At 40.3% G+C, this 25031-nt stretch overlaps 1 protein-coding gene across 1 annotated transcript in view; it reads left to right on the forward strand.

Annotated features, from left to right (window-relative positions):
* Positions 1-25031, forward strand: part of slc2a13a (solute carrier family 2 member 13a) — a 108557-nt gene that overhangs the window by 4922 nt on the left and 78604 nt on the right. Inside the window, exons 2-3 of the mRNA XM_075471297.1 lie at positions 10517-10676; positions 17644-17849. Coding sequence (XP_075327412.1) covers positions 10517-10676; positions 17644-17849 — 366 coding nt within the window. The remainder of the gene's footprint in view (positions 1-10516; positions 10677-17643; positions 17850-25031) is intronic.

Below are 25031 nucleotides of genomic sequence, written 5' to 3' on the forward strand. Positions count from 1 at the left end.
TCTCACCTGAAAATGTTTCAAATGTTGCTAAAGTTTACAGAGTTTAGAGCTAAAGAGAAATCAGCTTCAGGCCGGCTGATTTCGGCACTTTAGTGACGGCAGCATTCATGCTGACAGGTTAAGGGCAGTTATTTTCTGCCCCAAAGACGACATAAAACCACATTTTGCACATGTGATGTAAGCGTTTCTGTCTGCAGTGTTGACCAACAGAGAATGTGTGGAGAATTTTCAAACATGGATGATCCCATCCGATATCACACCTTATGCCACATTGGCAGGGAAAACTGGGACAGAATAACACTTTAAATGCTTCCTCACTCGGTTTCTTCATTCCCTGAAAGCCTTTTTGGTGTTTTGAGAGGAACTGGCAGTTTTACAAAGTGTTTAAAGCTTCTTTTGGAATGTGTTTCAGGCCTGAAATGGGAAAAAAATGGATCTATATATAATATTAACAAATAAAATGTAGTAATCGCTCCTTATTTTTCCATTTACAACTCTATTTCCAACCTTTTCTGATGCGGGTTAGCATTTTTGAGTCTTATCTTTCTAGTTTTGCTGCACAATTTATGTGAAAATGTTGATTTGGATTAGAGGATATGAGTGATTTGATAAGTTTTGCTCCAACTTTAGCTGCTTGTAATGTTGAGGAACCTCCTGATCTTTGTATTTACATACCTAATGTAGGTGTATACGCTGATTATTTTCATCTTTTGGTGTTTTAAATCAGAATCAGAATCAGAATTACTTTATTAATCCCTTGCGGGAAATTCCTTTTCTGCAGTGCACTCGTTTACAGAAAAAAAAAAGATTAAGTCATGAAATACAATAGAGAAAAATAAATATAATACAATAAGAGAAAATAAGATAAAGTAAAGATAAAGCAAAATTACAACCCCATACAGTAAAATAAAATTACACCCCTCCCATGTTAACAGTGTAAAAATAAGATATAAGAATAAGATAAGGAAAATCTCAGTATATACAATAAACAGTATAATGCTGCTCAGTACCTAATTATTATTATTATTATTGCACATGAACGGGTTATTGCACATAGTGAAGTAATGAAATAAATAAATAATAATAATAAATAATGAACAAAGCGGAAAAACGTCAGTTTTAAACTGAAGTCTCAGTCAATAAAATGGAATCTTTTGTTGTGTTTTGGCCTTGTAATGAAAATAAATGAACATCTTTGCAGGAAATCCTATCATCCGTTTGCTAATGAACATTGCAAATACGGCAGCGACACAACAAGCTCTGATTGCTAATACAAGGAGGAAACTAAACACTGGGGTCGTTTCAGCCGCTGAATTATAAGTGGCTGTTTCATGATGAGTGTCCCCTCCCCGTCTGCCATTAACAACAACATTATCCCATACAGTGATCTTCATTAAACCAAGCATGCACGAGCCCGGCCCTGATAGATAATGAGACACATTCTGGTATCACAATTAGCCTCTGGGGACACTAATAAGGCAAAACTTTTTTCATTGCCGTTAATTATCCCATCCCAAGCCTGTCAGCGGCACGAGAACACGAATGCCAGTTCCCTGGAAAGCTAAGAGTTTTTTTTTGTTTTTTTTTAACCGAACGCAGCAAAAAGGTCATCTGAGCTGTTTGTCAAACCAGGAGAGGCCACACAGCCATCCGAGCAGAAAACTGTGGTGTGTCTGCTCCAGGCTGGTCATTGTGGAGCTGACCTTTGCCAAAGCTCAGAGATCGTTGTGCGATACGAGCCGCGGTGTCTGATTAGAAAGGCTGTTAGAGCCAGACTTTGATAAGGGTTTAGCTTCAGTTGTAAACAATTGGATTGATCGTCACTTTGACTATAAAAATGTGGAAAAAGGCTATCTGACTATCTGAAATCAGCTGCTGCTTTCTAATATTGAAACCTTTTTTACAGCATCAAAATCAGACTTTGAATTTGAAAAACCAACAGTGTAAAAAAAAATCAATTTCTAAAAACAAAAATCAGAGTAAAAAAATTCAACATCTAAAAAAAAAATTCTGTGGATAAAAATTCTGTGAAATTCAGTGTTTTTCCACAGAATTTTTTTAAGTTGAATGTTTTTCCACTGAATTATTTTTTAGATGTTGAATTTTTTTACACTGTTGGTTTTTCAAATTCAAAGTCTGATTTTGATGCTGTAAAAATTCAATATTAGAAATTCGTATTCAAACTCTGATGGCACAGAAAAACTTCCATAGCTCTGCCTCTCTGCTCAGACCCAGACTAAAGTGAAGTCTGCTGACCTTTTCTTGGCCTGTTCACATTAATCTTTTCAATGTGGCTAATATCAGGTGATCAGTGTGAACAGTTCAACATACTGAACCGACCTGCATCCGCAAAAAACAACAAAGAAATCACTTGGTACAAGAATTCAAAATCGTAAATGGAGACGCTGGCGTGGTCATGGAAGTAGGCAACTTAATAAATTAGCTGTAAGGAGAAGAAAAAGGAATAGTCTTCCGCTGGCTAACACGCTAATGTCTTCCACTAGCTAACTGGATGACATCTTCCACTGAGTAACTGTCTAATAATGTCTACTAGCTAACAGACTCACGTCTTCTGCTAGCTCCTTGGCTAACATCTTCCGCAAGAAAACTGGCTAACGTTTTCCACTAGCTAACAGGCTAATGTCTTCCACTGGCTAACTGGCTAACAGGCTAATGTCTTCCAGTAACTAACTGGCTAATGTTTTCTACTAGCTAACTGGATTACGTCTTCCACTGAGTAACTGTCTAATAATTTCCACTAGCCAACTGGCTAACAGACTCACATCTTCCGCTAGCTAACTGGCTAACATCTTCCGCTAGATAACTGGCTAACGTTTTCCACTGGCTAACTGGCTAACAGGCTTATGTCTTCCGCGGGCAAACTGGCTTACATTCCACTGGCTAACATCTTTAATTGTCTAACGTCTTCCATGTGCTAACATCTATGCATTCATCTATCATGTTTAGACAGACGAAGACATGTTGTGACTTCCGCCTGCGCAGAATTGTGTCGATTGTCGATCGTTGCATTGCAAATAATCCGATCTGCACCCGATCTATGACCACATTCTGAAGTGGCCCAAGTTGGAATTGAAAAAAGTTGACGTGCACGTGACTTGTGCTGTGCTGTGCACGCTGTCGTGAAAAAAAATCAGACCCAAGTCACATATGAGAAAACAATTGGATTGATCGTCACTTTGACTATAAAACTGTGGTCACATTTGACTTGCAGTGCGAACATAGCTTAATGCAAGCTGAAAGAATTAGCAGATATGGATAGAATGCATCTGTTTACATTTCGGGTTTACAAATCTCTGAACAGTTTCCATCCATCTTTGTTCTGTAGATCTTATCGCCCTGTGCAGTGTGCTTCTTGTGTGCTCTCAGATTGAAACGGTTTCCTCTGATGCCTGCAGCCTTCCTCATTATCCATTCCCTCACACACACGGACGAAAACACGCCGAACAAAAGCAAACGCAGTCAATCTCACGGCGAGTGTATAATTATATTGTCTGGCTGAATTATCCGGCAGTTGCAAATGCTGAATTGTTTTTGTCCTTGGAAACAGTAAATGGGTCTGAATAAAAATACCGCTGTTAATTACGCTGCAATAACGTTTCATTACCTGGAGGCTTTCCAGTTAATTAGTTGGTATATATAATTAAGTCACAGTTCTCATCCTAACTCGACAGAAACTAGACCTAATAAGGACTTTACTGATGTGTGTCTTACTGCTGTGTTACAGCTGAAATGACATCACTCTGATGTGGAGCTTTCAGGACGTTCGTTGTTTAACGGCTTGACATTTGTGGGTATTGAGTTTCCAAAAACAGGAGTCTGATTATTATGTCTTTTATGCTTTTAGACAAGCAAGTCTGTGCTGGTAAATTTCTGTGTGCAATTAGGCGTACTTAGCTCAATTTGATTAAGAAAGGGCACCGCCTTTCCTGCTTTTTCCACCGAATTTAATCGCCCGTGCACGGCGCTCTTTGCACTTCTTTGTTGGCTTCTTTCCTCACTTTGTATTTTCTGCCTGCATGTCTGCTGCACTCTCAGAAACAGGGCTACAGTACGAGTCCTTTTTTGTCCCCTGAGGTACAATCTATACTAATGTACCCCCTAGAGTTAATTATTGGTCCTAAAGGTACCTATATGTACTCAAGTGGTAAAAGGGACATATATGACCAAATAAAGTTTTCACAAATCATAAAATGTGTTTTAAAGACCCTCTTTAGAATAATTCCATCCAGATTTGAGCAGTGTAACTATTGTAGTTTCCATACAGGACCTAGTTTAGGGCGATCAAAATGCAGTGAAATGGCCAACTTCAGCGTCCTGTCTATGGGCTTGATGTGGCGCTCATGTGCCGCCCCTGGCCTGAAGTATCTCCCTTAATCTCTGATTTTACTTACTTTGTCCCTCATCCGACTGGACGACGACTCCAGGCTGCGTTTGTGAATGCGTGAGCTTTCAGAGGAAGCTGAGCGGGGAGCTCATTAACGAGAAAAAGCAGCAGCTGCTTTTCCAAGGGACTTTTCAAGTAAAGTAGCATCAAAACGCAGTTAATTTGGTTGTTTTCTGTGCAGCTTAAAGTCCCAGCGGAGGACAGAAGAGCGATATGAATGCATGTTATTGATCCATATGTTTGGCCTTCATGTCACTTCCTTTAAGACATGCGTTTGGAAGCAGAAGTGCTGCTTGTTGATGGAGAATAGGGGTGATTTACGGGGATTTTCTTGGTTTTTCTAAGCCAACGTGTAGCAGATTGTTCTCAAAAAAATTCATAACAAGACATCACTGGAGAAGACACGAGATTAACCCAGAAATACAGTAAAAAAACGACAAAATGAAAGGAAATAAGTCCAGAAAATACAACGAATTAAGACACACAGCTGCATTTCATGAGACTCAGCATTAAAACTGAAGAAACGGATGTTACAAACAGCAGCAACACCATTTAATTCTGACATTAATCGTGCTTTAAGTTGCTTTTATGCATCTGCCACAGAAGGAATTAAGTTGTAATCACAAGTTGGATAAAATGACATGACGTTAGCGACATATTAAAGTTTTATTATGGTAAATATAGCACATAATCCCATGTTTTATTGCCTCATAAAGCAAACACACACAAGGACAAATATCAGCCTGTTTGTACGTCCCACAGACCGGCAGCGTTAGCATTTAGCTCGTGAATTTTAGTCCAGTGTTTGCAGCTTTTTAGCCTTTCATATAATCTGAAGTACGGGTTTGGGGTTGGAAGCAAACTTTGTTAAAGCTTTCTTTAGAGACCCGAGACAACAGAGCAGACACGTGGATCAGTTCATGTTGAAACGTATGGCCACACAGTGCAGTGACAGCAGGAGAACGCTTTAAACCGGTCATCGTGAATGATTCTGAGGCCGGATTCTGGAGACTCGGAGCCAGAAACATTTATTTAAAAAAATATATATATTATAATAATAATAATAACAATAATAATAATAATAATAATAATAATTGAAAATAATAATAATAAAAATTAAAATGATGAAAATTAAAAAATTAAAATTAAAATTAAAAATTAAAATGAAAAATAAAATAAAATAAAACAAAAATTAAAAAATAATAAATGAAAAAATGAAAAAATAAAAACAAAACAAAACAAAAATAATAATAAATAAAAATAAATAAATAAATAATAATAATTAAAAAAATTATAATAAAAAAAAAAAGAAACATTTATTTTACATGCTCAATAAACCCAAGTAAAGTGTAGGGTATTTAACCTTTTTTAATCCCCAGTAATGCGGTGATGTTTGAGCTTCAACTTGAACTTTTTAACCTTTTGCCACATTTCAGGCTTCAAACGTAAAGATTTTTTGTGAAGAATCAACAACAAGTGGGACACAATCGTGAAGTGGAATGAAATTTATTGGATGTGTCAAACTTTTTTAACACATAAAAAACTGAAAAGTGGGGCCCTTTACTCTCAGTGCAGCAAACTGACTCCAGAAGCTCAGTGAGGATCTCTGAAGGATCCAGTGTTGTCCCAAAGGACTGATGATGATAAACAGAATCCACCTGTGAGTAATCAGGTATAAATGCAGCTGCTCTGTGAGAGTCTCGGGTTCAGAGAGCATCATGAAGACCAAGCAACACACCAGGCAGGTCCCAGATACTGTGGTGGAGAAGTTTAAAGCCGGATTTGGATACAAAAAGACTTCCAAAGCTTTAAACATCCCAAGCAGCACTGTGCAAGCAGTCATACTGAAATGGAAGGAGCATCAGAGCAGTCGTACTGAAATGGAAGGAGCATCAGAGCAGTCGTACTGAAATGGAAGGAGCATCAGACCTCTGCAGATCTACTAAGACCCGGCCGTCCCTCTGAACTTTCATCTGGAACAAGGAGAAGATCAGAGATGCAGCCCAGAGGCCCACGATCACTCCGGAGGATTTTGCATCACAAAACGGTTCTCCAGGAATAAAGTCAGACCTCACAATCTCTTGGCCCTATTTTCTCTCCCTTCGTATCACTGCCTGCTGTGCAGAGCGAGCAGCAAACACCGTAACAGGCGCGGCTGTCGGCAGGCGGCCTTCCTTTCCTTCTCTTCCTTCCTTTCCTTCTCTTCTCTTCTCTTTCCTTTCCTTTTGTTTCCTTTCCTTTCGTTTCCTTTCTTTTCCTTCGTTTCCGTTCCTTTTCCTTCCTTCCTTTTCTTTCCTTTCCTTTCCCGTGGTTTCCTTCCTTTCCTTCTCTTCTCTTCTCTTTCCTTTAGTTTCCTTTCCTTTACCTGCTGTGCAGACCGAGCAGCAAACAGCGTAACAGGCGCGGCTGTCGGCAGGCGGCAGCAGGCAGTGATACGAAGGGAGAGAAAATGGGGCCAAGAGATTGTGAGGTCTGACTTTTTCCTGGAGAACCATTTTGTGATGCAAATGTATTACTCTGTTGAACGCATATTGTTCTGAGAAGCAAAAGGCTTTATTTTTTAAACCCCAGCCAACTAGCCGGACTACCTTCATCAGCACCAAAACGAGGCTGGAACTCTGCTCACAGGACGCAGCAGGGGGTAAGAAGATGTTCAGAAATGATGCTGCTGATATGGGATGTTACACAGCTTCATGTCAGAAGAGGCGAACTGTCCCTTTAATTTGACTCCAGTGAGGAGCACTGGTCTGCGTTAGTTTGCCCGACACCCTGGGAGGTGTGGGACCCGCTCTCCAGGCCTTCTGTAACCAGCGTTACGGATCAGAAGTTTCCTCTCCTCGGCCTCTCGGCAGCTTCTCCTGAGCAGACGGCCAAACAGCATCTGATTAGATTTGATCTGAATCTCCGATTTCCGCCATGAGACGATAATCCTTTTTAGCTATGACGAGCAGGATAAAGACGTTTAGGCTCTGGATCCCCGGGGTAATGACTGAGACGGTGCAACAGTTGAACCGTGTTTTCTCCACGTTCTGACGCTCTAAAAACGCTTCGGAGCTTTTCAAATGTTGGACGATGGTGAAAAGAGAATAAAAAAATAACAACATCCTCGCTCGGTTTATCGATTCGTCTTCCACAGTGCGGTGCGCGCTTGGAGACGATTCCCCCGGCAAGTGGTCTCCATGGCAACGGGTAGCCACGTAGTCATGGCGGCGGTTCAGGGCAGGGTGTTGGCAGGAGTGAGAGGTGGATGGGGGGGGTGTATGGAGAGCACTGGCGGACTATTAATAGAAGCTATCAGCAGCCAGCTGCAGAAAGCATCAGTCTCAGACGGGCAAACAGGCTGTTCTGCCTCTCTGTGAGCACCGAGGTGTGCACGTGACTGCGTGCACGTGTGTGTGTGCGTCTGGGTTTTGGACGTTTTCCACATCAGAACTCGTTTCTGACACGTTTCTTGGATTTTTCTCACTGCTGAAGTCAAATAATCTGCAGAAATTATTCAGGAAGCTGGAATAATAACTGAGATGGAGGAAAAAAGTTATATTTTAAAGCCAGGCCTGGGCAACGATTAAAATGTTTAATCTAATTAATCACATGATTTCCCTGATTAATCACGATTAATCACATTTGTACGCAGAATCCAAAAATGAATCCAAAAGTAGTGTATAGCTTTTAGCATTTAGCTTTATTTTAAATGTGCTGCCATATGAATGAAAGTGCCATAACATTTGTTGTGCAAACACACTTTTAACATCAGCATCTTTCTGTAGTTTTTATGTAGAAGCCTCGCTCCACTGTCTGTTTCCTTGAATGACTTGCTGCTATCAGTTGTGTGTTTTGCCTTTAAGTGATATTTTAGACTGGAACTACTACGCTGAGAAGACAATTCAACTTGGCAGAGTTTACAGATGACTTTGGTTCTGTCGACTCCGCCGTCTGGAAGAACTTTAACATGAAAATGGCCGAGTAAAAGTTCCGTACCCTTCTCCATGTTTGGTGGATCCGCCGATTACTTTCTTTTCCTGTTCCACAGCAGACAGCAGCAGACTTTTACAGAATAAAAGCCTGTGAGCAACAGACTTTTACAGAATAAAAGCCTGTGAGCAACAGACTTTTACAGAATAAAACAAATTATAAAAGCTGCGTTAATGCGCGATGAAATATATATCGGCGTTAAATGATTAATGAGTTAATGCGATAATAACGAGTTAACTCGCCCAGCCCTATTAAAAACTGTAAATAGAAAACAAATTACAGTTTGAAATGTGAGCCCCCCCTCTGCTCCTCAGACTGATTAAAGTCACATTCCACTTTAATTTAAAGTCGTTTTCCAGTTCCACCATGTAGAAGTAACAACCCTTTTTATCCTCAGTTTAGTGCTCCATAATGCCTGGGACAGGTGTGTTCCAGGTGTGTTCCAGGTGTGTTCCAGGTGTGTTCCAGGTGTGTTCCAGGTGTGTTCCAGGTGTGTGTGGTTCCTCAGGTGTGTTTCACTGCTTCATCAGCGCAGGATAAGATTCTTTTTCTGTCCAACATGAGGAGAGAAGCTGTTTAAAAGCAGAATAAACCACCAGAGACATGGGTCAAAGCTTTAGGATCAGCAACATCAGCTGTCTGGAAGATCATGAAGAAGAAAGAACACACAGGTGAGCTCTGGGAGGCCAAACAACTGCTGCACTTCTTCTTTAAAGTTACTTAAATCCAGCTCATGGGTTTGAGGAATAGGTGCACTGGAAAAAATGCCCCTCCAAAAATAAGTAAAAAAACAACAAATAAAAGACGTTTTTGCTTGAAATAAGCAAAATAAATCTGCCAATGGAACTAGTGAAAATCAAATAATTTGTTTTCAAGATTTTTTTTCATTTAACAAGATATTCCAGATGTATTGTATTAAAACAAGTCCCTATATCTGTCTGAAATGGTGCTTGTTAGGCAGTTGTGTCTCATATTAAGTGTAAGGAGATACTCAATGAGACAGATATACTTGGTAAGATTTAGATTTTTTCCAGTGTGTGAAAAGCATTCAGTAACTGATATTTATGAAGAACAAACTAAACTCATGATAATTGATGTTGGAATTCTGTTCAGATTCACACTGAGATCCTTCTTTCTGGCTGTATTTGGACTTATTTCTACATTTTCTTTCTCCTTCTGTTTCTACAAAGATCCTGAAACTGCCCCAGAAGGAATGAAGCTTTGATTATTACAGGACACAATTCCATGTTTTATTACCTCGTAAAGCAACATTAGCCTGTTTGCACACCCCACAGACGGCAGCATTAGCATTTAACTGATAACCGTTTGCACCTTTTAGCCTTTTGTGTTATCTTTCCGTCAGATAACGGTGGGTTTGTCCCAGCTTTGAGACTTAAAGAGGCTTCCTTTGGAGGCTGGAAACAAGTCGCCGGCAGATAAACTGAAATGTAAATGAGGTAGACGGGGATGCTCTGGAATCTTATCTTCTTCTTCAGCTTTTTTTCTGTGAAAACACAGACTTCTGAAACATGTTTCTGAGCTGGTTTGGATGCTGCTGGAAAGACTTCTGCTTGGCTTTTTTTTTTTTTCATCTATTACGACGCGTAACCATGGCAACAGGAAAGTTGTTCACCCGTCGTAGCAGCTAACTGAGCTTTTTTTCTGTGAAAACACGACTTCTGAGCTGGTTTGGATGCTGCTGGAAGGACTTCTGCTTGGCTTTTTTTTTTTTTCATCTATTACGACGCGTAACCATGGAAACAGGAAAGTTTCCAAAGCCCAATCAACGCCTGGAATAAGACCCCCCCCCCCCCCCCCCCCCGAATGAATATGAGTTGAAGAGGAGAGGTCAAGGATGCAGAGCGGGAAGAAAATGGAGAGAAAGGAGGAGGAAGTTTAAAACGTTTCTTTTCCTCGATCGTCGTAGGAATGTGTGTGACATCATCAGCTCAGCTGTTGCTAAGCTACAGACCACACCTTCCTGGTTTATATTTTATTTTATGTCTTTTAAATAATACCAACCCTTATCCTGAGCACGTCCTATCAGAGTGTGTATCCGTGACACGGGCGTTTCCTCAGCCAATCAGAGCTCAGCAGCCCCTCCCTCTAACTGCCCCCTCTCTGTTTCTACCTGTGCAGGTATCGCCTCTATGACGGTGCCCGTCTACATCGCCGAGGCCTCTCCGCCCCACCTCAGAGGTCAGCTGGTGACCGTCAACATGCTGTTCATCACAGGGGGACAGTTCACCGCCAGCCTCATCGACGGCGCCTTCAGCTACATGCGGCGCGATGGATGGAGGTCAGAAAACACGAAAAAACCTTTAATCTAATTAATCACATGATTTCCCTGATTAATCACGATTAATCACATTTGTACGCAGAATCCAAAAATGAATCCAAAAGTAGCGTATAGCTTTTAGCATTTAGCTTTATTTTAAATGTGCTGCCATATGAATGAAAGTGCCATAACATTTGTTGTGCAAACACACTTTTAACATCAGCATCTTTCTGTAGTTTTTATGTAGAAGCCTCGCTCCACTGTCTGTTTCCTTGAATGACTTGCTGCTATCAGTTGTGTGTTTTGCCTTTAAGTGATATTTTAGACTGGAACTACTACGCTGAGAAGACAATTCAACAAAATAAAAGCCTGTGAGCAACAGACTTTTACAACAATAAAAGCCTGTGAGCAACAGACTTTTACAAAATAAAAGCCTGTGAGCAACAGATTTTTACAAAATAAAAGCCTGTGAGCAACAGACTTTTACAAAATAAAAGCCTGTGAGCAGCAATTAATTTTTATTTATATAGCGCCAAATACAACAAATGTCATCTCAAGGCCCTTAATAAAGATAATAAAGTCCAATTCAAGCCAATTGGAATTAAATTAATTGTAATCATAGTTATTCATAAAATAATCCAATTCGTTCATATAGAGCCAATTCAAAAACAATTTCCTAGCTAAGAAAACCAACAGATTGCACTGAAAACTTTTTGTTTTTCGGTCCAATCTCCCGGCCTGAGCGTGCCTGAGGCGACTGTGGAGAGAAACGACTCCCTTTTAACAGGAAGAAACCTCTGGCAGAACCAGAACCAGGAAGGGTGGCCATCAGAACCAGAACCAGCTGGGGTTTGAGAAGACAGAAAGGGGGGGGGGGGGGCCGCGGCGGCACTGTAACACCATTCAAAGGATATCTGTTGGAACAGGGAAACACGAGTTAATGACCACAATAATGTCAATGTAAAAGCAGACTTTTACAATAATAAAAGCCTGTGAGCCTGTTTCTGAACTTTCCTATCAAAGGCACAAAAGCCCCCCAAAATGTTTTTTTTTTTTTTAATTAAAAAAACAACAAAAACGTGCGTTAATGCGCAATAAAATATTTATCGGCGTTAAATAATTAATACGTTAACGCGATAATAACGAGTTAATTCGCCCAGCCCTAAAAAGAACATTAAAACCTTTGATGGTTGAGGGGAATAACGACTCAGTGAGAGACGCAGAACTCCGCTCCTCAGAGGCGGCATCACTTCCCATCTTTGGGTTCTTCACAATTTTAAACTACATTCATCTAAGCTTCCGTTAACGTTGCTTTTTATTTACTTTAACATCAATTTTTCAATTTTATTTGTTATTTTCATTCATTTTCTTTCTTTATTTGTTTTTCCATCATATTGATCTATTTATTACCTCCAAATGATTCGATCTAATTCTATTAAATTGATTTTATTTATAGATGCAAAGACTTCTGTATATTTTCTCCTATTTATTCTTTTTTTTTTTTTTACATTTTCCTGCATTAAATTCCACAAAATGAGAGCAGAAAAACGTTTTTATTTCAATTATTTATTGTTATTTGATTTTTTAAGGAGCATTTATTATCATATATTTATTTAGCCATTGATATATTTTTTTGTGTTTATTCTGGAATATGGTAGTTTCAGTCATAAACGATGACTTAAAACATCAGATTTTTTCACAATAATCTAAAAGTAGATTAAAGCGATACTCCGGAGTAGATTCAACCTGGGGTCATGTGAACCGTGATATCCAGCTAAGTAGCCCACCCGCAGTTTTTTCGATATTGGCTGAACATCAGCCGAGTTACTGAGTTATCCCGAATAGCTTCGTACAAGGGTTAATGGATCCTGGTCCGTATCTCCAAAATTACCACACTAAAATCACATGCCATGACACCAAACTTCTACAGTAGTACAAATATGGTCTGTACTCACAAAACGATGCATTTGGAAGTTTGAAAATAGTCCAGGAGTTTATTATTATCAACACAAGCCTGATAGCTTTTCTCCTGCTAAAGCTGCGTCGACGTCACTTCCATAGTCTGGACCGCGACAGTAAAAGTCCTCATCGAATATCTCCAAAACCTATGTGAAAGCCTGCATCGGGTGATCTCGCGATATCCTGCCCACAGCATGGCATATATTGCACAACAGTCTTCTTCTTCCGCTGCAGTAGCCCGAAGTAACCGTGTTTGACTATCCTCAGTCACGTCACGTGTAGCCTACACAGTTGTTTCCGTCAACAAAGTTCCAGCCGAGAGTATAAAGAAAAAAAAAAAAGCACTGGCTTATATTTTCAAGGCAACACTTAAAATATATTTCAAATGTTACCTACTACTAATTAGACACGGATTGTAGTTATCAATAGGCTACTGACACTGAATTAACTTTTCCTTGTGCATATTATGAGTTATTCGATGAGGACTTTTACTGTCGCGGTCCAGACTATGGAAGTGACGTCAACGCAGCTTTAGCAGGAGAAAAGCTATCAGGCTTGTGATGATAATAATAAACTCCTGGACTATTTTCAAACTTCCAAATGCATCGTTTGGTGAGTACAGACCATATTTGTACTACTGTAGAAGTTTGGTGTCATGGCATGTGATTTTAGTGTGGTAATTTTGGAGATACTGCCAGGTTCCGTTAGCGCTTGTACGAAGCTATTCGGGATAACTCAGTAATCAGCTGATGTTCAGCCAATATCGAAATAACTGCGGGTGGGCTACTTGGCTGGATATCACGGTTCAAATGACCCCAGGTTGAATTTACTCCGGAGTATCACTTTAAGAGAAACAAAGAAAAAATACACCAAATATCATATCTGGTCAAGAAAATCAGGTTTATTTGGGTAAATATTGATCTATTTGTCTCAGGGAATGATAACTAGGGATGGGAATTGATAAGATTTTTACGATTTCAATTCCATTTTCGATTCTGCTTAACGATTCGGTTCTTTGTCGGTTCCCTTATCGATTCTCATTTGGAGAAAAAGGACAACAAACCGGTCGATTAGCATCAACTTTGTTTAGTTTAGAAGTAACACGAGTCATGACCTCACAAACCCAACAACGGTGAGGTCCACATTGGTCTATCCTGGCCTGGGTAATTTAACTCTTCCTGCTCTGGTGAAAGGAGAAGCTGGAGGTAGAGGTGAACTGGGGGTAGTACCACCAGCCTCTGGCTCTGAGCCAGTCAGGCTCTGTCTCTCATGATTTCATCTAAATGTAATGCCTGAGAAGGCATTCATTTAACCTTAACCGTTACTAACAGCAGCTTTTACAATCAGGCAAATGGTGCTAACATGATAGGCAGTGTTTGTTAGTTAGTTAGCTGCAGTGTTAGCCGAGGACATGCTAACGTTGCTAACGCTGCTAAACGTTGCTGGGTTCAGGTTCACCAACGTTAGTCCGGAGCGGATCGAAAACGCGACATTCATTCATAGTTATTGCATGTTGGTAGTATTTCCTCCCTTTGGTGAAATATTCACTTTGCAAGTTGCCCTGTTGTCGTCTTTTTTAGGGATGTGGAACCAAACTTTCGAGTGTTTGTACCGCTTGGGCGCCATGTTTACTGTTGGCTGCTGGCTGCGCCGGACTCGCCACGCAACGCTGCGTGGTGACGTCATTCGCGCCCACTGGAATCGATAAGGGAATCGTTTGCAAAATCGCCAAAACGATTCCAAGGAATTGAAACACCGGGAACAGGTTCTCAACAAGAACCGGTTTTTTCGATTCCCGTCCCTAATGATAACCATCATCTAATTACTCTCTGGACAGTCCAGTCCAGAGGCGGCATCCCTCCCCATCCTCCTTATGATAGCAGAGTCTTCTCTTTGGGTTCTTCTCACATCAAAAGCCAGAAGCAGCCATTACGGCTCATTCAAAATGTCAACACGTGCACAGGGCAGCTCCTCTGTCCGTTTCCTTCCGTCCTGTTCATCGTTTTTAAGCGTTTTTCTGCCTCCCGGGTCGCACTGAACGCAGGTTTCCAGCCTGCAGAGCGTTTGAATATTGAGCGGCGAGATGCTGGAGATAATAATCGTCCTTTTCTGAAAGGATTCGCCTCCGCAGCAGCTCTCATGGCTGCGGCGGAAATTGTTCAGAAAGTCCTAGATTGGTGTGATTCATACATGAAAATGGCTTTTTTGGAGACTCTTATTGGGTTTGCAGTATGAATGCTTTCTGATTGATGCATCTGCCTGTGCAGCTGATTGTTTACTTCAAACCATCATTATTACTCTCTTCTTCTTCTTCGTGGTTTTCATTCCCAGAGGAACCTGTTTTCCTTTAACATATCGCACCACATCAGTGGCTTTTATTCTGTTAATGCACTTTAATTTCAGTTCACCTTCACTAATAGCCCGGTTCTGCACGCGTTCTTCAACTGGACTCAGTTATTGTTCATGAATGGCATTTTCAACAACTTATTAATTAGTTTGGACCTTGGTTTCGGAGTCGGAAAGAACTTCTTCTCAGAGCTTTAACGGTCCGTCTTCATTGTGTTTCAACAATACAAACCAATTAAAAGTTAGCAGCACGCTGGTGTTGAACTGGAGATGCTGATTATCCGAGTTCTGCAGAAGAATCCGTCTCCATTCTTGCTGAACACAACATTTCTGTCCTCGGCCTGCCTGAATCTTTTCAGTGTTTCAGGTTCTGTTCAGTGTTTGGTTTAATTCTCCTTTTTGCAGTTATTGATCTTCTTGTTTATTCTTTGCTCTGTTTAGTTTCTTTCCCTCTTTCTCTGTCGTAGCTCTGTGAGCATTTTATTTTTGTGTGCTGGTTTATCAGAATTTAGATTCTGTTCTGGTTTCTTTCTGTAGTTTTAGCTTCATGTGTTTATTCTGTTGGTGTTACGCATGTTTTCCTTGTGTTTCCTGTTTAGTTTTAAGTTTATTCTTTCAGTCCTGTGTTCTGTGATGATAAATGCTCCTAAACAAAAATAACTAAATAATTTATTAAAAAATAATTGAATAAAATGTGAAATAAATCAATTTCCTGCTTTAATTTTAAACTACATTCACCTAAGCTTCCGTTAACGTTGCTTTTTATTGACTTTAACATCAATTTTTCAATTTTATTTGTTATTTTCATTCATTTTCTTTCTTTATTTGTCTTTCCATCATATTGATCTATTTATTACCTCCAAATGATTCGATCTAATTCTATCTAATTGATTTTATTTATAGATGCAATGACTTCTGTATATTTTCTTCTATTGATTTTTTTTTTTTTTTTTTTTTTTTTTTTTTTTTTTTTTTTACATTTTCCTGCATTAAATTCCACAAAATTAAAGCAGAAAAACGTTTTTATTTAAATTATTTATTGTTATTTGATTTTTGGAGCATTTATTATCATATATTTATTTAGCCATTGATATATTTTTTGTATTTATTTTGGAATATGGTAGTTTCAGTCAGTTTCAGTTTCTGTTCTGGTTTCTTTTTCTAGTTTTAGCTTCATGGCTGTGTTCGAAACTGCATACTACTCCTACTTCTCCTACTACTCCTACTAACGTTTTGAGTTAGTATGCGAGTTTGAGTAAGCAGAAGTTCCCGGATGCAAACTAGATTCTCCTAAATGTTGGGTATGCATCATGAGGTTACTACTCATACTCAAACTACCCAAGATGCAACGTAACGTGACGTCGCTGATCGTCATTTCCTGTCAAAACGGCAGTTTCAAGCTAGCTACAACGAGGGTAGGTTCACTTCCTGTTTTCAAAACAAAAGCACCAATTGTATGGTAATGGCTTTCCCTATGATAAAAGGCAACGGGTATTTTATTTTGTGAAAATAACCAGAAGTGCGTTGCTCACTGCGGCTAGCTTTAGTAGCGCCGAATTCGTGGGAACAAAATTGTAAATAGCCGGTATTTTGTCAGGTTTTCAACACGTTGGGGATCTAAACGACTACTTTCTCACCTGAAAATGTTTCAAATGTTGCTAAAGTTTACAGAGTTTTGAGCTTAAGAGAAATCAGCTTCAGGCCGGCTGATTTCGGCTCGGGCAGGAGCGAAATGCATTGTGGGTAAACGCTCTGCATACTGTCTGATCAATGAGTATGCAGTATGTAGTATGCAGTATGTAGTATGCAGTATGTAGTATGCGGTTTCGAACACAGCCAGACTCTCAGACATACTGCAAGAAGAAGAAGGTCCAGGTGCTCTTATTTAAGCTCTGAGCTCTATACAGCCATGTTTCTCTCAGTCGTTGTCAGATCCTCGCATTGACCCTGTTTGATTCTGTTTCTTTATTTTCTCCTGATTAGTAGGAGCTTTAGTTTATCTCAGCAGTGAATTTGGTGGTTATTTCCTGTCTGCACCTTTGGTTTCAGTTTTTAATAAAACCTTTGGTTAAGTTTCTACCTGAACAACCTTCCACCGGTCCCAAAGTTTTTGGGCACTTTTGCTCAGAGGAAATGTTTCTCTCTCCCTTAGTTTTGCACGAAGTGGTGAGCCGTCCTTTTATACCCCACCCTGACACCCTCACCTGTTACTTCACTGGAAAAAATCAAAGTCTTACCAAGTATATTTGTCTCATTTCTAGTCCAAATATCTCATTACACTTAATAGACACAACTGCCTAACAAGCACCATTTCAGCCAGATATAGGGACTTGTTTTAATACAATACATCTGGAATATCTTGTTAAGTGAAAAAGTCTTGAAAACAAATTGTTTTGAGTCGCATATCACATGAAACAAGAGGTTTTTAAGCTAATTTCAAGATCACTTTTATCTCAAAAGTCCCAAATATCCATTTTATTTCAAGAAATCTTGACAAGCCGATTTTCACTAGTTCCATTGGCAGATTTATTTTGCTTATTTCAAGCAAAAACGTCTTTTATTTGTTGTTTTTTTACTTATTTTTGGAGGGGCATTTTTTCCGGTGTTGTATTTTCTTCTCTTGTGTTGCTAGCATAAACCTAACCTGGTTACCATGGTTAACCCTCCTTTTCTCTGCCCTCAGGTACATGCTGGGTCTGTCCGTGCTTCCCGCTGTGCTCCAGTTCGTGGGATTCCTCTTCCTGCCGGAGAGCCCTCGCTGGTTAATCCAGCGCGGGCTGACCCAGAAGGCCCGCCGCGTGCTCAGCCAGATCCGAGGCAACCAGAACATCGACGAGGAGTACGACGGCATCAAGAACAGCATCGAGGAAGAGGAGAAGGACAGCGGAGGTGAGCGGGGGGGCAACTGGGGAAGAGTGGCGCCGTGCTACGGGGAGTAAACTGGACTTGACTAAACAGGACTGGACCTGACAGGACTCGACTGGAGTGGACTTGACAGGACTCGACTGGACTTGATTGGACTGGACTTGATTGGACTCGACTGGACTAGACTAAACTGGACTGGAGTAGACTAAACTGGACTGGACTAGACTTAAAGGTAGGGTAGGAGATCCTGGATTTTGAGTCCAGCGAAGCTACATTTTGAAAATACACCGGTAAAAAGTCCCAACCCTTTTCTTCACTTTCCCCCCGAAGGCACGCCTCTAGAGTACATGAACGAGCACGAGCACGAAGGTGCACGAGCGCTGTTCTGACAGCAAGCATCGATCGTTGCCGTATTTAGTATTTAGTATATGCTAACTATACGTTTAATAAAGCTAGGTGCTAGCCAAGCTGGCTCTAGTTTAGCTTCCTGCCAAGCTTCTGGACGCGTAATTCGTTCACGGAGCAGGGTACGCACACAGGGGGAAGGAGGGGGAGGGAGGAGCAGATTGCAGTTTGATAGACGGCATCAGAATCCAATCATCGTTAACGGTCCGTTCAAGTATGATTGGATACTGTTTTTCCTAGATTGTACGTTCTAGAGACCACTAAAACTTTTCATATTTGTGTCAAAACTTTTAATTAATTGGTTGCAATGGGGGTGTGAAGAGTATTTCAAGCAATATGTAAAAAAATGTTCCAGAAAAAGATCCCCTACCCCGCCTTTAACTGGACTAAACTAAACTGGACTGGACTGGACTTGACTGATGGTAATTAACTAAAAACATAATAAATGTGTTATCTGGAATAGAGAAGAAGCCTCTGTGTGGATCCTGATTATCCATTTAGTTTCTGTTCCTACAAAAAGTCATAAACTAAAGTAAAGAAAAGAGAAAAGTTGAGTAAAAAGATACAAAGCCGGTTAGCAACAACTGTGCAACTACTTTACCTGCCAGAAAATCACCAGAAACAAGCTAACTAATTACTCTTTCGTACATTATTTGCGATCTAATGTTAAGTATTAGCATTTTTCTAGCTTTAGCTTCTTGCTAAGGCTAAAATGCTATTGCTAGTTACAAACATGTCAATGAAAGTCAAAAGATTCATTATGCGTAGCTGCATGAAGACACGTGAACACTGACTTAAGTTTTTTTTATTACTGCAGACTTTTCTATGTGTTCGCGTTTATCGTTCATAAGCAAACGCAGTTTTGGGCACCGATTCAAACACATTTCAGGGTGTAGATTTTTTTAAAAGCTATGTTTGGACTGGAAAACCAGGGTTTTAGCTTGGGCTGTAACACTATGTGACTAATTTCCTTGGTTTAATGTCAGAATATTGCACCGATGACCCCTTTGTTTGCTCGTCTGGTATTAGCATTCCTATCCAACCTGCTAACCTTTGCTAGCAGCACTTTTAGCATGTTAGCACATAAATGTAGTTACTATATGTCTATATTAAGTTTGATTTGTCCACAGTGTAATGTGACTTCTGTTTAACACTTCTCAAGGTACGATGTGAATTATAACAAGTATTTTCTCAACTTGTCTTTTTGCCCTTTGAGTCACTTTTGTATGCTCGTCTGGTATTAGCATTCCTAACCAACCGGTGCTAACCTTTGCTAGCAGCACTTTTAGCATGTTAGCAATCACTGAGGATAATCGGTGTAACGTCGTAGTGTGTGCGGCTGTAACCTGGAAAAACAAAGGCTCGCCAGTTGCCATGGGAACAACACTTCTCGCTTCCCTTTTCCTTTTGTATGGCAGCTGCCACACCACACAATTTATGGAATTACTCTGTGTCAATTTGTATTGATTATTCTATTATTTAATACATATAAATGAACTACAAATGAAATTCTGAACAACACAATCAATTTATCTAAGTATCTTAGTCTTAATCTTCCCCAACACTTGTATCCCCCTTTTGAAATGTGGTATCTCCCAGCCCCCCCCTCCCCTCCCACGAGATGACGCAGCCTGGAGGTCAAAGCTGATGTTATTAGCGGTATTTTTTTGTTTGCTAATTAATGTAAAATATGAAAAGGAAACAGAAAACTTTAGATTTATTCATCACCAAACAAAGGGCAGGTGATGATGGGTCCAATGTTGCCCCAGCGGCGAGGAAGGAGGACCAGGAAGTGACGGCGCCTCCGCCGCTAATGCTAACGCTAATGCTAATGCTAACAGGGAGACGGAGACGAGTCCATTGTTACGTTAGCGGCTATGTTAGTGAGACTGCATTTGCACACAGATAAGCTACATAGCAGACTTTTGTGGTGATTATTGTATATTTATTGATTGATACTGTAGTCATGTGACTACAGTGACCTTAGCTTTGGCTGAATTGACGCCGCTGGTGTAGCCCCTCCCATTTTAATCACATTCTCTCTTTATCTCATTTGGAAGTAGATCCAAAGTAAATCTGACGTTATATTCAAACTATTTTTCTTATTTCTCGGGTATTGGAACCAGCAGCCTTTGAAGTTTGAGTGGCAAAGAAATTATTAAATCTGATTCAAACTTGTGCCTTTTTATTTGATTTTCTTTCGATCAAGAATAGATTTAATTGCCTATAACTGGCTTTTTGTATTTCTGATACATCGTGAACATGATGCTAAATGAAGGACAAAGAGAAACTCAGAGTTCCTGCTTCATCTGGATGTGATAATAACGGCTTTGGTGGGTGTCGGCTCAGGCTAAGGGATGGAGAAGGGAGGAGAGTGAAGTGGAAAATGAACTTGTAGGGGATGCAATTATGATGGAGAAGCAATATTGTGGGAACATTTCAGGGCAATTGTCGGAGCCATTATGTTGCCACTCTTCATGAGAAACTTGGTGTTTTGGACACATCGATTTCACATAGTGACAATGTACACATTGCTATTAAAGAATACTATATTAAAAAATAAGTAATAATGAACTCATATGATGATGGTGGCCTTAACTTTTTAGACTTTTACACTTCAAATAATACTTTCAAAATAAATTGGTTTAAACAATTTATCAAGAACCCATCTTCAATTTGGAACTTCATACTAAATGTTATTTTCTCTAAATTAGGAGGCCTAAATTTCTTTTTACTTTGTAATTATAATGTTGAAAAAATCACGTCAAACCTTCTTTCATAAACAGCTTCTTTCGTGGTCATTGATCTACAAAAATATTTTTTCCCCACATAGAAACTACATATGGAACAATATTGGTATGAAGTTCCAAATTGAAGATGGGTTCTTGATACATTGTTTTAACCAATTTATTTTTAAAGTATTATTTAAAGTGTGAAAGTCAAAAATGTTAAGGCCACCATTATCATATGAGTTCATTATTACAGATTTTTTTAATATAGTTGTTTTTGTTCCGCCATATAAAGTTCAATAACATCTTGTAAATATCTTTTGAGACCTTTTTGTTAACATAGAGAGATAAAGCAACATGTAAGGCGGGATATTCGCATCAAAATATTCTTTAATAGCAGCGTGTACATTGTCACTAGCAGCGCTTTTATTTTGAAAATATATAAACCATAGTTTTTCCGGTTTAAAGCACGGACCAACACCAGTCCAATCAGCAACGACTCATTTCGCCCGAGGGTACCGACCTTTTCTGTTTTGGTCAATGTCGTTGTGTTTTCTCTTTTGCCGTTGTGATTTGCACTTCAGGGCCACCGTACTTTTCTTTTTATTCCAAAGCTACCAAAAATAATGTAAACACAAATTAAAGTAATTTGTTAGTAATTAGGAGAGGAGGTGAGTGTTTATTTCAGTGTTCAGGTAAATATAATTATTTAGGAAAGACTGGCTACGTTTGTGCGGAGCAATAAGTTCCCTGAACCTTGAAAAAAACGTAATAAAATAAGTAATAACGTAGATAAACACAGACGAACAGTTTCAGCAACGTAAACCTGCTATTTTCAGACACTCAAACATTGTCAGATCTTTAGATTAAATCTGAAAATCCCTCGTCTTTCACCTGCTGCGAGCCAGAACTGAGTAAAAGAGTTTATTTAGAATGAGGAATGATGGTCGAGCCGGGTGGTCACGGAAGCAATCAGGTTGGGTGGGCAGAATCTTTGTGAGATTGTAGGTTTCCTTCTTGGTGTGGAGCAGCTTCCACCTTCATGCCTCGGCATTAAATCAGAAGGCAAACATAAAACCAGAGGATTTATAATCTAATACCCTCTATGAATTGATCCATATCAATGAATGACATTAATCCAACTTAAAAGAAACATTTTTATCTCACTCTCTGAAGGGTTTGATCCAAAACTTTAATTCATTGTGTATTTATATTACATAAAATGCACTGGTTAGATTAAAGTTAGCTTAGCTGGTGACATCTCTGGGTTAGCAAGTACTTTGTTAGCCTGAAGTTATCTTAGTCAGGGACATCTCTGGGTTAGCGAGTACTTTGTTAGCTTAAAGTTAGCCTAGCTGGGGACATCTCTGGGTTAGCGAGTACTTTGTTAGCCTAAAGTTATCTTAGTCAGGGACATCTCTGGGTTAGCGAGTACTTTGTTAGCTTAAAATTAGCCTAGCTGGGGACATCTCTGGGTTAGCGAGTACTTTGTTAGCCTAAAGTTTTTTTAGCCGGGGACATCTCTGGGTTAGCGAGTACTTTATTAGCTTAAAGTTAGCTTAGCTGGGGACATCTCTGGGTTAGCGAGTATTTTGTTAGCTTAAAGTTATCTTAGTCAGGGACATCTCTGGGTTAGCGATTACTTTGTTAGCCTATAGTCATCTTAGCTGGGGACATCTCTGGGTTAGCGAGTACTTTATTAGCTTAAAGTTAGCTTAGCTGGGGACATCTCTGGGTTAGCGAGTACTTTATTAGCTTAAAGTTAGCTTAGCCGGGGACATCTCTGGGTTAGCGAGTACTTTGCTAGCTTAAAGTTATCTTAGCCGGGGACATCTCTGGGTCAGCGAGTACTTTGTTAGCCTAAAGTTAGCTTAGCTGGGGACATCTCTGGGTTTGCGAGTACTTTGTTAGCTTAAAGTTAGCTTAGCTGGGGACATCTCTGGGTTAGCGAGTACTTTGTTACCTTAAAGTGAGCTTAGCTGGGGACATCTCTGGGTTAGCGAGTCCTTTGCTGCTTACTTAATTCAGATAGAAATAAATATAAAAATACATCCATGAGCCGGAAAAGGGTGGAATGCTCTCTCCGGGTGGGGAATGAGATCCTTCCCCAAGTGGAGGAGTTCAAGTATCTCGGGGTCTTGTTCACGAGTGAGGGACGAATGGAGCAGGAGATTGACAGACGGATCGGTGCGGCGTCTGCAGTGATGCGGGCTCTGCACCGGCCCGTCGTGGTGAAGAAGGAGCTGAGCCAGAAGGCGAAGCTCTCGATTTACCGGTCAGTCTATGTTCCTACCCTCACCTATGGTCACGAGCTGTGGGTAGTGACCGAAAGAACGAGATCGCGAATACAAGCGGCCAAAATGAGTTTCCTCCGCAGGGTGTCTGGGCTCTCCCTTAGAGATAGGGTGAGAAGCTCGGTCATCCGGGAGGGGCTCGGAGTAGAACCGCTGCTCCTCCGCATCCAGAGGAGTCAGATGAGGTGGCTCGGGCATCTGGTTAGGATGCCTCCTGGACGCCTGAGGTGTTCCGGGCCCGTCCCACTGGGAGGAGGCCCCGGGGAAGACCCAGCACACGTTGGAGAGACTATGTTTCTCGGCTGGCCCGGGAACGCCTCGGGGTCCCCCCAGAAGAGCTGGAGGAAGTGGCCGGGGACAGGGACGTCTGGGTCTCTTTGCTCAAGCTGCTGCCCCCGCGACCCAATCCCCGGAGAAGCGGAAGATAATGGATGGATGGATGGATGGATGGATGGATGGATGGATGGATGGATGGACATCCATGAACATTGTAGATTGTTAGCTTATGTTCTGCACTTCTACTGGCCAACTCTGGCTCTAACAAACCCAATGCCAACCCGATGATTGGTGCGGTCTTGCTGTTTAAAGTCATGGAAGCAGTTACAGTAAATACAAGCTGAACGGCTTTGACAGTGGGGGGTGTAAGTAAACACATTCCCAACCTAACGCTACACACAGTTCATGGTGTGATATAAACGTTGGTGCTAACAGCTTTCGGCTTCTGTGCCGAAACTGCTGCAGCAACTGAGCTAAAACCAGTGATTTTACAGGGAATCAGCAGCATCGGTGTGACAGACATTTAAAAAAAGATTCAAATGTGAAGAAATTATTCATGAAATATCACATTTTTCTTCCGGTAAATAATACAGAGATTTGATATTCTTGTTTTTATTGTTCATAGCTGCTTATCTGCAGCTGTGCTCTGAAGCCGTCAGGAGAGAAAAACAACCTATTTTTTCCAGCCTGTTTTATTTCTGTCGAATTATTCTAAGTGGCACTTGCGGATGATTCCATCATAAATGATTCAGATCAAAGTTCGAACTGCTTCAGCAGACCTCAGTTAAACTGCTGAACGCTGCAGCTGATCCCCCGGAAACTAGAAAAAACTTTATCCGTCTTTCCTTTTGTTTTGTAATAATTCCAATCATTAGGTTTTCAAGCTGTTAAACTAAAGAAAAACAGAAGAATGTGACCAAAAAGATGGTGATTATATCTTTAACACGTATGAAAACAGGACATCAGGTCCGTGATAATAGCTTTAGCTTCTTTAGCTTTTATGTTGGTCTAAAGATGTTCCCAGTGGACACTCCCATCCTCCATGTTGCTTTTAAGCCAACTGAGACTGGTACAGCATTTTCAGGCTTTTACACCCCTGAGATTCGGGTAATTTTCTATGTCTCCAAGCAACAGCTGTGACCAACCCAAACATAATATCAGAAAATGTGCCTTTTGGTACTTTTTTGTTACACTCATAAATCTTAATTGATGTAACAGAACGTACTGTCTGTGCCACGACGGAACACCATTAAACCTGTTTTGATTTGAATTATTATTGCAGCTTTAAGGATCAAAATTGCTTTTCGCTGGAAGAAATCATGCCGTCACTCTTCTCACCCTGCAAGAAATCATGAGAAAAGAGATGAAAAATTCCATTTTTATCCCTACCGTCACTGCATTGTATCCCATCTCGACAAACCGGCTCAGCCTGTAATTAAGAACGACGGGGGATGTACTTTCTTAAATGAATATGGCTTCATTTGAAGGCCGTAAAACCAGAG

Source organism: Odontesthes bonariensis, chromosome 8 (genome assembly GCF_027942865.1).
Source record: "Odontesthes bonariensis isolate fOdoBon6 chromosome 8, fOdoBon6.hap1, whole genome shotgun sequence".
NCBI classification, from domain to species: domain Eukaryota; kingdom Metazoa; phylum Chordata; class Actinopteri; order Atheriniformes; family Atherinopsidae; genus Odontesthes; species Odontesthes bonariensis.